At 33.5% G+C, this 15,241-nt stretch overlaps 1 protein-coding gene across 1 annotated transcript in view; it reads left to right on the top strand.

The window, feature by feature from the left end:
- The window catches only part of LOC150075399 (uncharacterized), a 170,008-nt gene extending 165,315 nt beyond the window's left edge, over nucleotides 1-4,693 (top strand). The window contains exon 8 of the mRNA XM_090388794.1: nucleotides 4,562-4,693. Coding sequence (XP_090244920.1) covers nucleotides 4,562-4,649 — 88 coding nt within the window. The 3' untranslated portion in view covers nucleotides 4,650-4,693. The remainder of the gene's footprint in view (nucleotides 1-4,561) is intronic.
- The last annotated feature ends 10,548 nt before the right edge of the window (nucleotides 4,694-15,241 follow it).

Below are 15,241 nucleotides of genomic sequence, written 5' to 3'. Positions count from 1 at the left end.
AACCCAAGGGTGTATGACCGAAGTAATGCAACAATTGGACGAGACGTTGCGACAAGTTAACCATTTGTCATTTGTTTATATGACATTTGCTGAGTCATATAAACAAATGCATCAAATAACCTAGGCCAATCCAACAATGACTGTGTGCATAGCATTTATAAGAGACCCGGACTTAGACAAAAGACGATATAATGCACCTACATCCAAAACAAAGGTTGCTGCAATATTTGTTGGAGAAAATGGGGAACCACCTGCAAATAGAGCCATATGCATATATCCCACAGGTGACTGCTGTTGAATTATATCACTGCTAAACATTAATGGTGAAGACTGAAGGATCTAGATTAAACTATTTACGCTATAATCAGAAAGATGGTGTATGTTACGCTGTGTACAACTAGTTACTGTGTGTCATTCTTCTTCAACATACACTACACTATTACAACCCTGCTCTAAACTTGGTATACACAAGAAACTCTTGGTGTTATTTATTATTCTTTAACACGCACTATGTATTAACTAATCATTGCTATCTCTACTTTCTGAACCATTAGGCTATTCTCTAGGTTGTGGAAGGTTTTCATTCTGTCTTCATTTGTGCTCTCCTTACCTTATTTTTGGCACATTTTCAACCTCAAAATTAATCAACATTCCTGCTCCAAGTTATACTTAGAGGAAGTTTGAACTTACATATATACCACTTTGTTTAATTACAAATTCATTAAACATGACTGCAGTGGCACCAGTCCGGGAACTTTATTACCCCCCTCTTATATATAGTTTTACTGTAAATTTAACTATTTCATATAAATACAAACTAAATCCATGTAAATTGTTGTTTTATTGTTCCATTATTCTATTCTGTTATATTCTGTTGTGTTTTGTTATTCTATTCTACTGTTCTGGTATCACTACCTCTTATTTTTTATGACAGCAAACTCTTCCTGCAGTCTGAGGCTTTTTAAACCTAAATCTTACAAGCATTAAACTATACCCCACTTGGCATCTCTCACTGGGTTATCAGCTGTTATACCATTGGCGTACCTACCCACTTGCTGATGAAGGGCCAAACAGCCTTAAAACAGCCATCTGGGTGGTGGTGCCCACTGTGAATAAGTAACAATCTTCTCTACCGGGGAAGCATTACTTATTTGAGGTATAATGAGATAGGTAACTTGTGAAGGAATTCATAATATGAGATGTTATGTAATGATAGTAATGCACTAATTTATATTCCTTTTGACAAAGGCGCATTTAGGGCTAGAGCCTCAAGCTGCGAACAAATTTAGACTATGTATATAAAGTGCTTAGCATCATAATACACAGCCATTTCTGAATAAACAGAAAATTTTTTTAAGGTGGCATCGTTTTAGGTTATATCTCATATTGTGAATGCCTTCACAACGAGTTGCCATGATATTGCACTACTTCGAATAAGTAACGCTTCACCTAAGGAGAAGACTATCTGAGAATAAGTAACACTAGTCTTCTCCTTAGGTGAAGCGTTACTTATTCGAAGTAGTGCAATATCATGGCAACTCGTTGTGAAGGCATTCACAATATGAGATATAACCTAAAACGATGCAAATAAACGATTTTCTGTTTATTCAGAAATGGCTGTGTATTATGATGCTAAGCACTTTATATACATATTCCTTTTGACATTAAAAGTTAACTCTTTTTTTTTTTTTTTTTTTGTTTATTTTAATATAATAAATAAATCATGCAAATAATTTATGTCAATATACTGGATTGGGAAACAACAATACGTTCCCATTTTAAACACTGCTTTCAATCTAATAACCAACCTCCATAGTGCCCTTGTGGCCAGCACAGTGATTGCAATTGCATTATACAGGGTGAGTCACAAAAAAGTAGCCCCATCAGTGAAACTACAATACAATGCATGCACAAGTGGATAAATGTATAGTACATTACCTGCTATTAAAGATGTTGGAAATGACCTCCTTGGGCCACAAGACAATGCTGAGCCCATGTCAGCATGTTTTGGCAAACTCTGCAACACTGTACCATCAATGCCCCAATAGCAGTATGAATATTCTCCTGTAATTCCTGAAGAGTGTGCGGGTTCATATCATAAACTTTCCCCTTAAGGTACCCCAAAGGTAAAAATTACATATGGACAGTTCTGGGGAATGTGGGGGCCATAAATCTTTGCTGACAGTTCTTCCATCTGGAAAGGCTTTATGAATTTGGACCAGCGCTCTGTGGGATGTATGGCAAGTGGTCCCATCTTGTTGAAATGTGTACCACTCCCACTCTTCAGGAGTTAATTGTGCATAAAAGATTTCAAATATTGCAAGGTACGCATCTGTGTTAACAGTTATCTCAAAGAAGATGGGGCCTATGATCCACCGTGCTGATATGGCACACCATAATCCGATTTTTTCATCATGAAGCAGTTCTTCGTGGAGTTGGTGTGGATTTTCAGTTGCCCAGTACCTTGTGTTTTGAGAATTGATGTGTCCGGATAAATGAAACCAGGCTTCATCTGACATAAAATATTGAGTTGGATCGAGAGTCCCATAAATGACACTGTTCAGGAGCCACCTGCAATAATTTACACGTTTCACTTTAACTGTCTCTTTTAATTCTTGCATGTACACAAGAATTGTCTCTTTTAATTCTTGTATGTACACACAAAACGGCTTCAAATTTAGAGAGTGCAGTACACATGCACATGTTGTCTGACTTACACTGACTTGCTGGGCTAATTTCCGGATACTCTTCTTCATCCTCTCACAAATATCGTACACTACAGTTGGCATACGAATAGATGGGGTTCTGTTCTTCTTCGCATTGAGGACACTTCCTGTTTCGCACCACTTCTTCATCAGTTGCTGTATACAGCGTTTTGCTGGTATCCCAGCAGTGGGGAACTGTTCCACAAACATTCTTCTTGTTTCCTTAAATGAACCAATATGCACATATGCCTCAACAATTGCAACTCTTTCTGGAACTGAATAAGGCATGATGCAGAAAACCCTTCCAAACAAACACACAATTGTACATGAGACAAACTGGATTATGTCTGGCAAAACACTGTCTTCCAATGAGATTGACCTCGAGGGGTGACGAATGCTACTAATCTATGAGGGGAAGATTTGCAGGTGGCTAGTCGCATGTTGATTGGCTGCTGGTTCTTCCAAGTGTGGAGCGGCGGGCTACTTTTTCCTGACTCACCCTGTACCATGCCATGTGGAAATGGCCTAGGCTCAGTGCTGTCAAGATGAGAGGAATTTTATTGACCCTTTTTACAGGTGAACATTGCACAGTGTTATATTTCACATATATATAATATATATTCATATATGTATATTAAATGTAAAATTAAGTATATTAAATATATAAAATATATATACTGATCAGAAATTACATACAGTTACACACAGCTTGTTTAGCACAAACAAATATGTTGATTTTGGAAGAATATCATAGTACTAAATATTAACTTTATACCAGCACACGTTCTAAAATACCTTTGAACATAGTTAACTTTTCGAAAATATTTTATTACCTAGATGAGTAGCATATATGACTGATCAATAAATGAAAGTGAACAGTTAATTTTAAAATAACAATAATAATGATAATTGCTACATATTTGGGTATAATGCTTGACTTCAGTTTAATTTTAATTATTAACACTGCCTTTCATTCAAATGTATTACTTTATAAAACTTTTTAATAGATGATATTTTTATGTGACTTTCTCTTGATGGAGATGTAAATCTACTTTGTTATGTGTTACCTGCAATCAGACTTTGAAACCATTTCCTAAAGTTGGCATTAACACATATACGAGCAAATATTGAGAAAGCGCATGTTAATTTTATCAAATTACTAACCCCGTAATTTGTTAATTGTCATTATATACTAAATGAATATAGCAATTTGCTGGCAGCACATTGTAAAGTGTGCTTAATCATATCCAAGCCACACTTTACAGTGGAAATGGCTGAATGTGATTCCTGTTTGGAACTGAAGTTCAGAATATTTTCCATTGGGGAAATGTGCTGTATGGGTTATTTTCATTCTGTGGCTGAGTTAGTCAGTCTCTGGCATGTGAGAGAAGGTCTTATGCCCAGGTTAAAGTAGGAAATTACAATTTGTTTATGGCTCAATCAGCAAGAGCTATATTTTTATAAAAACAAAATTGAACTTATATCATGAATAACTGTCTTAATTGATATGGTTCTTATGTAAAGAAATTGTACTCAAAATGTACAATATATTTTATAGTTCCAAAATGAAAATATGTTTTTAAAAAACTGTGTCTTAGGAAACATTACTTTTTTGATTACCCCTCATAAAAAAAACTTAATATGCAAAACATTTCATACATGACTAAGTTTAAAATAAATGCATACAAGTAAGTGGTTTTCTAATTACAAGAATTTTTAACTGGGGTTAGGAATTTATTATTAAAGAGAAATTCAAAAAGTTCTTTGATTCTACATAAATTATACCAATATATGTATTAAATAAAAAGTAAAACTATATATACTTTTAGTAAAAATTTCTTTTGAAATCATTTTAGGAAACAAAAACCAGATGAAGATGAAGAAAATTTAAAGCCACCTTCATCAGGAAATCTTGTGGGAACATCGCTTGGAACTGATGTGTAACCAGTGTGCGGTTGCTTGCCAATTATCCATTCCTCTAGAACTTTAAGAACAAAACTTCTGCATTGTTAGTTAAAAACTTTAAAACTTCAAAGTAAAATACCATTTTGAAGTAAGATGCTCTACTATACATTCTGTCATTTTAGCATCTTCCTGTGAAATATTTATGCTAAATATTCCTTCTTTGCTTACACAAAATTTGATAATTTTTATAAGTGAATATTTTAGAAACAGTCTAACTGCTATCTGTATTGCTGTTCAGTGATATTTAATATTACCACTTGTAAAACACCTCCAAAGAATAATGTTGTAACTGTTAAATTAATATGTGTATTGTTATTTGTGTAGTCTGTTAGGTTTAATTATACTGTTGAATTTTTTTTTTCTTTTATCAACAGTGTACCAATATAACGTGCAAAAAAAGTGGTATATGTACTGTGATGTCCAGAGAATAGTTCTATATTTCACAAAGTGTACATATTTTCTCAAGACTGATATATTTTAAAAATATGTTATTGCTGTTGTGCTGTAATTTAATACATATAGTTTTTTGGTGCAAATATATAAGCACTTATGTTTATGGTGCTACATATATTTTTCAAAAATGCAACCATAACTGCTTGATAAATTCAAGCACTCGGTCTACAAGTTTTTCAGATAATTTTTCAGTTGTGTTCTGCAACAAAAATATTTCAGATCATGAGGTTTAATTGAGGAGTTGTTTTTAGTTGAACATTAAAGTATTGATTATTGGTGAATCATTTCCGGTTTTCTACTTGTTTTCTTCAAGGCTCTTTAAATTTGAAGCTGTACAGTAGTGTGTTTATTGTATATAAGTTGCATTCTGCCCCCCCCCCCTTCAAATTGAACATTTTAAGCATTGATTCAAGCACTTTTTCCCAATGAATTAAAATTATTTGTATGAATTCCATAGAGGTGGAGTTCATGGGGATTGGTAATGTAATATTGACTTCATGAATATTACATATTCATCAAGTCAAATGAATATTACTGATTATGTAATTACTAGTAGTTCTATCACTGCTAAATACTGACAGAGTTGCTGGGAAATTAGCATGGTTTCATGTTTATAAACTGAATTAGATATTTGAAGATAAAAGTAGCAGCTTACAAAGATCAAAACAAACACACACACACACACACACACACACACACACACACACACACACACACACACACACACACACACACACACACACACACACTCTGATCTGAGTCATAGAAATGAAACTGAGTCTAAAAGAACCTTGATTATTGGGGGGTGGGGGAGAAGAATCATCAGTTCCCATGACCAGCTGACATAACTTTACATTGTAGTTGTAGTTTCTGTTGATCTAAATAATTTATGGCATGAAAAGGTATGTGTTTAGTGACTGCATATTATGCACAAGAATTAATGGCTGTCAGTTTTATCATACAATACTCAAGATTACAACACTCAATACTGGTCCTACAGTCCCATACATTTAGGCTTATGTTATTGCCCTACAATATAAATTAGAATAAAAATATTGCTGCATCTATATTATTTGTTTGAATTTTAAGTAATGGCTTTAAAGATAAGATTTTTCGAGCATTAGTATTTGGCCAGAAAAATGTTTTTTAATGAAATAAATTTGTACAGTTATGTGCTTTTAATAATGGGATGTTATGAAATATGGGCAAAATCATGTCACACTAAACTTATAAAACTACACTCAGGACAATTATATAAATACATGGTTAGTAATTGAATAATACTAATTTTATTTTTATTCACTAACTACAGTGTTAGTGAATAAAACTTCAGACCACCATTAATAAAATTATAGTTTTACAATTTCGTGGAATTTTGAAGTGAAAAAGTGCAGTCATGACTTTAATCTTGGTTAAATTTGAATCACTGTTTGACTTATTTTGGTTTCAAACTTGGGTTCTACTAATGTTTCTGCAAAAATTTTTTCTATGTATTCCTGATTTTTTTTTTTTTATTATTATTTTTTTTAATTCATTGTATTCATTCTGGAATGTCATGTAGAAAATCATTAAGCAAAAAAATATAATTTTGATGCATTATAATGAAAACTTTAATCATTGCAAAGTAGTTTTTTCCTTTCTAAAAATCTGCAGCATAATAATGGACCTTGCAGTAGCACAGTGGTTATAATCACTGTCCTTCCACACCAGGTGGAAAAGACCTGAGTTCAAATCTCATTAATGATGCTAGGAATTTGACTAACACGTGACTGTTAGTTGGTTTCGGGCAGGGGTTTCATAGGTCCCCCCCCAGAAACTCAGGTTTATCATCTGGATAACATCAATCTGACTGAAGAATGTGCAGTTACTGTCACAATATACTGAAGCCTCATAACCTTAGTTACATTGCTACTTAAAACACACCTAATAGTAATGGGGGAGAGAGAGAGAGAGAGAGAGAGAGAGAGAGAGAATCTAATAAAAAATACTTCTATTACAAAAACTATTGAAGTGCTTTGAACATGTGCTTTAGTGCTGGAGATCCAACCTAAAAGAATCCTATAAAAAGTTCTCTTGGGGTAACCCTGTAAGAACTTCCTAAAAAAAAAATCAATGTAAGTCTAAAAGCAACTTTCCTCCCTTTCTGAAATTTGTATTATCCACATTTATTGGGGGTGGCTCTTATCCTGTGGTCCTTGAACCCCCAGGGGTTTCTTAAAGTAGCACTGCAGGTCAGTAAACTACTGGCTCTCTAACCTGCAGTGCTACAATAAAAATTACAAATTATCTGGTTATGAGTTTTCAGTTTCATTTCTTTTAATTTTCATTCCCTGATGAAATTCAAAACTTTGATAGTGAAAAATAGAAAAACAAGTTAATTATTGTTAATAAAGAAATGAGACCGAATTTTTAAAAAAAAAAATAATGGTATTTGAAAAAAAAACAGTAATAAAATTGATCCTTAGTGATGAAAAGTTTAGGAAACACAATATATTGGTAGCAGAGTTTTTCTCTAGCTGTCCTAAAGAAATGTAGTCTGTGTTTTGTCGTGAGCAGGTAAGCCAGTATGTGTTGAATCCTTTCTCATTTCTTGTATCGGAGGAAACTTATTTTCTTTCGTTTTTCACCATCTTTCCGATTATTCAAAATATGCATGTTGCATAACAATTTCACACGTACAAAATGTTGTACAGTCTCTATAATACTTCTTTGAAAATGACATTTTTTATATTCTTGTGCCCTTCTGGTAACCTTTTCTTAACATGCTGGAATGATCTGACCAGAGACATTGCTACATACAATTGGGCATGACTAAATATAAGGTTAGTAAGTGAAATTCCGAATTTATCAAATGTTTGCCCTTGACTTTTATTTATAGCCATCGCAAAAGCCAGCCGAATAGAAAAGTGCTTTTGCTTAAATGAGAATGGCAAAGTCGAATCTACACATGGTAAGAGTACCCGTTTTTCTTTAGCTTCTCCTGTTATTATTTCTAGATCCAAACAATTCTGATGCATACCTTTGACTATAAGTTTGTACCATTGATCAATCCTTCTGAAATTGCCATATTCTGCAGTAAAATAAAATGATCCCTGACTTTTTTACACTTAAAATGTAAGGCTTGACAATGAACACACCTTTCACTAAGTAAGCCAATACTGTGACATATTAAATCTTTCAGATCCTTAAGTGCACATTTCAGACCGATCAATATGACCAGTCAGAGTAGCATGGTGGGATAGTGTTTTTTAAGGTAGGCAATGCTAGTAGGCAAAACTGGTTTGTTCCTTAAAATAAAACTATTCTGATTTATATTTTCCCATTTTTCTGCACACCTAGGAAGAAATATCTTCAATTTGAGACCACTTTCAGTCCAATCAGTTAGGCCTATCGTTCACAATAGCTATCTTAAGAAAACGACTTCTGGATTAATATATAGATGTTTGTCTTTCTTGTCATTTAAGAAAATGGCTGAAGAACCTTAAACTGTCAAAATCAATTATGATTCTCTGAATATTTCTGGCTGAAGTACATAATATGTGACAATGAATATTTTATAATGGTTGACAGTACAAGCAGTCCTTTTTTACAAGAATGTTGTTTAAATGTCCTAACACAATAATTCAAAATGATCTTCCCTGATTTCAAAAATGTGTTGAAGTAAAACCAATAAAAACACACTGAAATAAATTTACAAATAAGTAGATAAACTCCAAGTTTTTTCAAGATAATCTGATGGATTCGAGGTATTTTTAAATGAGAAACTTCCTGATCACCAAATTGGACATTGAGAACTTACTCACCTGTTCCATTACTATGGATATTTTAAATGAAAGGATACATGAGATGAGATTATTACAAGCATTAAGCACAATATGTTGTGAAACTTATGGCAAGAAATTGAATATCACCTTGATGTCTTTGGAGCTACAGATGGATCACATATTAAGTTAATGAGCTTGAAAAGAGTTTTTAGAGTTGGTCTGTTTAAAAGTAAGTTGCTTTTCATTATCTCTATTGGTTTAGTTCCATTTTAAAATCATTGTAAATTACTTTTGAGAAATTATGCAAAACTTAAATAGTAACTAAGTTTAAATGTAGTATAAAAACACTTATAATTATTATGATTTGTTTTTCTTCACTTTTAGTATGATAACCTTATAATATGAATTCTGTATAATACAAATGCCAACTTATATGCAGTAAACACACAGTAATGTGAATTCATATCAAAATGTTAGCAGGCTATTAATAGATACATACATAGGTAAGTTATTCTATTAAATTTATTAAATTAATATCACTCTACTTGTATATCAGAGAAAATTTTTAACTTTTTTTTTTCAAATAGTTCCAAAACAAGGTCAAAGAAAAAGCATAATTTTTTAAACCAGACACTACTGCACTTAGCCATTACTTCAAAAAAAAAAAAAAAAAAAAAGTAAGTATATTCTTACTAGGTTTGCTCATGTAAATATTACACAGCATAAAACAGTGCCAATCATCTGCATTACTTTTATATATTCCTATACAGACCATTATTAATAACTTTCACTCCTGTTTCAACAATAGAGGAATTATGTAATTCATTTATAGAAAAATATGAATTATTAGCTTTTAGCTATTTATATTTTGTTTAAAAAATACTTTTTTTTCTTATATTCATCTGTAGTCATTTAAAGTTTTATGTTTGGGAATATATGTTTAAGGAATAATTAAGAAAAAACATCATCGTAGTTCCAAATATCACTTTTAATGTATATATTTTTCTCATAAGTAGGTTGAAAATGCCAATTGTATGTTGAATATTTTGGAATGTTTGGAATATTTGCAGCATATTTTTAAAATATTCCATTGAATGGTCATTCTAGCCATTACATGTATTTCTAGTCTGTTGCCTTATTAGTAACAATATTTGTTTTTTTCCTTTTATTTGGTTTATAATAAAGTTGTTTTATTACATTCTTGAAATATTCTTGTTTATTATAAACAAGAATATTTCAAGAATTATACTCATACCATTTAAAAATATATATATGCTTTATTTGTCAGTTAATCTATATTTTAGTCAAAATCTACCATTTATAGATAAAAATTATTTATACAGGGTGTCTCAAAAATATTGGTACAAACATTTAGAGGAGGTAGGTAACATCTAAAGGAATATGAATCGCATAGGAACTCATAACCAGAAACGTCACGGGAAAGTAGTAGCAGAGGCACAAGAAGCAGAAATGACACAAGACAGTAATTAGTGGCAAACATTTATTTGACATAATATTAACAATGGAGTACGAGATGGATGCATTTCATGATGTTACAACAGATGTTCAAAGGTTCCACCATGAGACACGATGATGCATGCGTGACACCGAAGCAGCATGGATTGGCGGACATGGTCGAACACACCTGCGCTGCTGACAGTAGCAGCAGCGCAGACGAGATCCATTTCCGTCTCCACAGGCAATTTATACACGACAGATTTGAGGGCCCCCCACAGAAAGAAATCAAGGCTCAATAAAATAGGTGAGCGTGGGGCCAGGTAACGGGTCCACCATGGCCAATCCATTGACGCCCAAAACGCCTGTTCAATGTTCACGAACACACTTTCCATAATGGGCAGGCGCCCCATTATGTTGAAACCAAATGTTGCATCTCACATTTGCTGGAACATCGTCAAGTAATCCTGGTAGAACTTGTTCAAGAAAGATCCGATATTTAGCGGAGTTCATGCAGGATGGTAACAGGTATGGGCCAACTAAGCAGTCACCGACCATACCTACCCACACATTTATTGCAAAGTGATGTTGTGCCACATGGGGGTGCACACCATGTGGGCCCTCTGCTAATCCATACACTAGGTGCATGTCTGCCAGCTTACAGTTCGTATATCGATGCATGCTCTTCGTGCGGCGACTACTGCTTGAATGAGTAAACCAGAAATTTTTCCTCTTGCGAACTGATGAACAGTGACGTTTCCGGTTATGGGTTCCTATGCAATACACATTCCTTTAGACGTTACCTACCTCCCCTAAATGTTTGTACCAATATTTTTGAGACACTCTGTATATTATGGTCAACAGCAAATATGCCCAAAGGAGATTTGATTTTATGCATTATATACATATCTGCCAACTTTGAAAGGTCTCCCAGAAAATTCATTGAAATTGCCTTTTTATTTTATTTTATTATTATTTTTTAATACCATTGCAAAAAGTTCACTTTTCTTCCAGATTTTGATTTTCAAATATGAACATGTTGAATGTTTTAACATTACTTTAAAATATTTTTCTATACATATTTTAATAAATAAAATACATTGATAAATTATTCTTAATGTTTTACAGGTGGGCCATAATTGATCTATTGAACAATAGCTATTCTTCACATTTTCTATTACTTTTCCTTTGTCTAGTTTTTTTAAATGTTTTAAGTTAATTCTCCTACTTATTCACTCATGAAAAAAGATACTAGTAATATGCAGTTTAACTGAGGATTGATTTATTTTGTGTGAGTATTCTTTTCTCAGAATGTATTAGATATCAGACACTCACTCTGAAATAAAAAAAATTCTTCCTTTTCATGTGTGAGGAAGTTAGAAGTAAAGAGCTCTTAAAAATGGACAATGTTTGAGCCATTACTGCAAGAGAAGCTCAGATTGATACAAATTTGGCTAGGTTAACTAGTTATTTATGGAGTTTTGAAGTCTTCCATCTGTCGCTGGATAAGTTGACAGCTTAAATAAATTCAAGCAGAACTAGACAAACATTTGGAGTTAATAGATGGGTGAAATGGGAAGGTTTTTTGTTGGCTAATGCTATATAAGCTTGCTTTCTTGCATTGTATGACTCTGCTAATGCTAATAATACAACATCAAAATTTATTTGATGTATTATTTTGTCCATCCTTATCATTGTTATAATTATGCAGAATGTGGACATGTTTTCAACCTTGTCATAAAGAACAGAATGTAGTTAAGATAAAAGTACAGATTTCCTGAAAAAGCATGGAAGGCTATTACTAGCTCTTTTGAAATTTTTGACATTGAGACAGCAGGTAAAGCACAGCTTCTGTTTTGCACATCTTTTGACAGGTATGTTATATATTTATAGAATTTCTTTTAAAAAGATATCTTTTAACTCTAAAATTGTTTTAATTTTAATTATGGCATTAATTAATCATTTGGCTGCCTTTTTTTTTTTTTATATGTTAACACTATATTTATATATATATATATATATACAAGGTTTATATTTTTAAATGAAAAAATGTTCTAGTACACAAAAATGTTTAGTAGCTAATACTATATATTGAATAAAAATATATTAAAGTAATTTTAGAACATATAAACCAAACAAGCAAGTAGCTTTAAAGGGTTAATTAATGCATTTATTTTATTATTATTAATTTAGGAGAAATACTTGGAACATTATGCCAGTGAGTTCTAGCTAAAAAATAGATCCATATTAAAGCCTTTTGGGATTCAGTTTTTCTAAAAGTTGGCAGGTATGCATGTATATATTTACTGGCAAAGTATATAATCTATACATTAAATTTGCTTATGTTAAAGCTATCTAAGAACATTGTAGTCACCTTTATGAAAGCAAAAACTCTGCTGTTTGCCCTTGACATTGCCAGAGTAGTTACCTTTTAAGTAAATCCTATATCAATACACTGTGATCACTGATGCCTAACAGTTATTTTATCTGCAGATTGTTAATGCACGAAGAAGAGTCACTGCTGATAATTATATCAGGAGTATTTCTTTCTCTCATTTACTCCCTAACATGCTGGTATAGAAAACAATCATTCAGTAAATCCAGAAAAATCTTGTACTGTGTGATTGATCAACACACAAATTGCAGTTAACACCTGGAAAGTTAAAATCCCCCATTATAAAATATTCTGATTCAGTTGGCCTGTAAATTCAGGCCCACTCTATTTGTCTATATAGTTCATTATATTCATCACAGTAATGTGGCCCTAAAACATGATCCTACTCTATTTCTTCTTTTTGCAGAGCTTATTCCATACCAAGCTGACTCAAGATTACACTTGTGTCAACCAGTAGTTACCTTAGATTCTGTGTGCTTCTTAAAGAAAAGAATAACCCCCTCTCCTTTTTGTACTTGCCATATTCAAAATCCATATCTCTAGTCTGAGTAATACCATGTTTCTAATATCCCTAAAATGTCTGCATTTGATAATTAGCATTAGTAAAAGCACATGGTGCAAGAAAGCAAGCTTATATAGCATCAGCCAAAAAAAAAAACCCAACACTTCTCATTTCACCCATCCACTCGCTCCAAATGTTTGTCTAGTTCTGCCTTGAATCTCTTTAGGCTTTCAACTTCTTCTACAATGACAGATGGAAGTTTATTCCAGCAGTCAACCACCAACTGCCTAAAGGCAAACTTCTGAACATCTATTCTGCACTGTCTTTCCTCAATTTGAATTATGCCCTCTCGGGCAATTATTCTGAGCAAGAGGAAGAATCCCATCAGCATTGAGAATCCTCAAACCATTCAAGGCTTTCTACACCTCAATCAGATTGCCTCACATGTACCTAGTCTCCAAACACTGTCATTTGCAAAACTTAAGCCTTTTTTTCATTCATTAATCTTGTAGCTCTTCTCTGTACTTGTGCCAGCAGCCCTATATCCTTCTTAAAATGAGGCCTACAGACCTGTATACAGAACTCGAGGTGTGGCCTGACCATTGCCTTATACAAGGGGATAATCACCTCCTTATCCCTGCTAGAAAAATTGTAGTATATCATTGACAAGACACCATGAGCCACACTGCTCCAATTTGTGCAGTAGTCTTCCATGTGCAACAGTATCAAAAGCCTTTCTAAGATCCAAGTATATAATATCAAAGTTATTCCCTGTATCCAGTTCTTTTGTGACTGCATCATAGTATCTAATAAAATTGGTCAGACCAGACTTCCCCTAAACAAACCCATGCTCTCAGTTATTACAAAATCATCTAGCTCACTGCCAGAGTTTAATTTACCTCTGGCATTCTCCTCCCTGAATAACTCCTCATGTGTGAATGTAGATGCAAAATACTCATTTAGTTTGCTAGCAACCTGAGCAGAATCATCAACATTTGAACCACCAATATCAAGTGGACCAATCTGATTCATTCCCTTCCTTCTAAAATTTACATAAGTAAAGAACTCTTTGCTGTTTTTCTTTGCATCCTTTTCCAAAGATTTCTCATTTTGCCTTGGCCTGCCTAACTTCCTTTGTGACTTGGTTACAGACCAGCTTATATCTATCATAGACTTCCATGTTACCTGTCAATTTATATGTATCTCAAGCATTTTTCTTCTCTGCTATATGTCTCATTAGGTCATCTGACATCCCTTTATGCCTAAACATTGAACAATATTTCTTAGTTGGTATGAAAAGCCTGGTAGCTTCCAAGATTAATTCTTTGAATGCTTCCCATTTTGAATTTGCTGTTGGTAACATTATCAGTTGGTCCTACCGTATAGCATTTAAATACTGTCTCAGACCACAGTAGTCACCTTTACGAAAGCAAAAACCCTTCCTTTTGCCCCTGATGGTAGTTACCTCTTTGAGTAAATCCCACTTCAGCACACTGTGATCACTGCCACCTAGTGGTTCCTATATCTGCAGATTCTTAATGCATGAAGAATCACTACTGATAATCAGATCAAGAGTATTACTCCCTCTGGTTGCCTCCGGAACATGCTGCTGTAGAAAACAATCATCCAATAAATCCATAAAATCCTTGCTAGTGTGTGAGTGACCATCCCACAAATTCCAGTCAATATCTGGGAAATTAAAATTCCCCATTATAAGACACACTGATTTACTGGCCCACTCTCTTTCTCTGTACAGTTATTTGTTATACTCATCAGAGTCATTAGGCATATAACACACTCCTACTCTCAATTTTGCTTTCCCAGTGCTTATGTCACACCAAACTGACTCGACACTGCATTCTCCACCAACATCAATTAGATGCACTTCCTTAGATTTTGTGTTTTTTAACTAACAGCATAACTGCTCCTTCCTTCCTGTCCTGTCTATCCTCCTTGTACTCCCCAAACTCCAGTTCTGCATCCCTTATATCTGTGTGACACC

Source organism: Mastigoproctus giganteus, chromosome 14, assembly GCF_048544385.1.
Source record: "Mastigoproctus giganteus isolate SK-2022 chromosome 14, ASM4854438v1, whole genome shotgun sequence".
Lineage (NCBI taxonomy): Eukaryota > Metazoa > Arthropoda > Arachnida > Uropygi > Thelyphonidae > Mastigoproctus > Mastigoproctus giganteus.
The sequence above is the reverse complement of the archived record's forward strand: the minus strand, read 5'-3'. Positions and strand labels throughout refer to the sequence as shown.